A 568-nucleotide genomic window follows, 5' to 3' on the forward strand; every position below is an offset into this window, starting at 1 on the left:
CCCCGGCTGGACTGCCGGGGGGGGCTGGGCAGGGGTCACCCCGGCTGGCCCGGGGGGGGGGTCGGGCGTCCAGCCGGGCTGGCCCTGGGTGGCTGTGGTCAGCGGTGCATTCCGGGCCGGACTGTGACTAAGGCTCCTCTGCCCTCCGACGCAGGGCCCCCAGAAGAAGCACCTGGAGAAGGAGAAGCCGGAGAAGGCGGGAGACCTCTAGGCCCGGCCCTCCCTGCCCTGCCCCGGCCCCGAAATAAAGTCCCGAGGCTGCACTGCCCCGTGTCCCGGGGTCGCGAGGCGCGGAAAGGCCGGCGGAGGGGGGCAGCAGGGGCTCAGCTGCGGGGCGGCCCGGGGCGCCCCGGCGGAGGGGGCGGGGCCTAGCGCTCGGGGCGGGGCTCCGAGGGAAGGGCTCTGCGTCGATGGGCGGGGTCTGCGGGGAAGGCGGAATCTGACAGGTCCCCGGGAGGGGGCGAGGCCTCCTGGTGGCGGAAACCGGAACCTGCTCCTCGCGGAGGGCGTGGCCTGAGGAGGCGGGGCGAGGGCGGTCGCGAGGCGATTGGCCGCCGGCAGGGGCGGG

General features: G+C 76.6%; 1 protein-coding gene across 2 annotated transcripts in view; it reads left to right on the forward strand.

The window, feature by feature from the left end:
• Rpl3l (ribosomal protein L3-like) overlaps positions 1-263 on the forward strand; it is a 2,857-nt gene extending 2,594 nt beyond the window's left edge. For both annotated transcript variants that reach the window (XM_013011313.1, XM_013011315.1), the window contains one exon: positions 155-263. In XM_013011313.1, coding sequence (XP_012866767.1) covers positions 155-211 — 57 coding nt within the window. In that variant the 3' untranslated portion in view covers positions 212-263. The remainder of the gene's footprint in view (positions 1-154) is intronic.
• Positions 264-568: the final 305 nt, after the last annotated feature.

The sequence above is a fragment of the Dipodomys ordii genome, unplaced genomic scaffold (assembly GCF_000151885.1).
Source record: "Dipodomys ordii isolate 6190 unplaced genomic scaffold, Dord_2.0 Scaffold14, whole genome shotgun sequence".
Lineage (NCBI taxonomy): Eukaryota > Metazoa > Chordata > Mammalia > Rodentia > Heteromyidae > Dipodomys > Dipodomys ordii.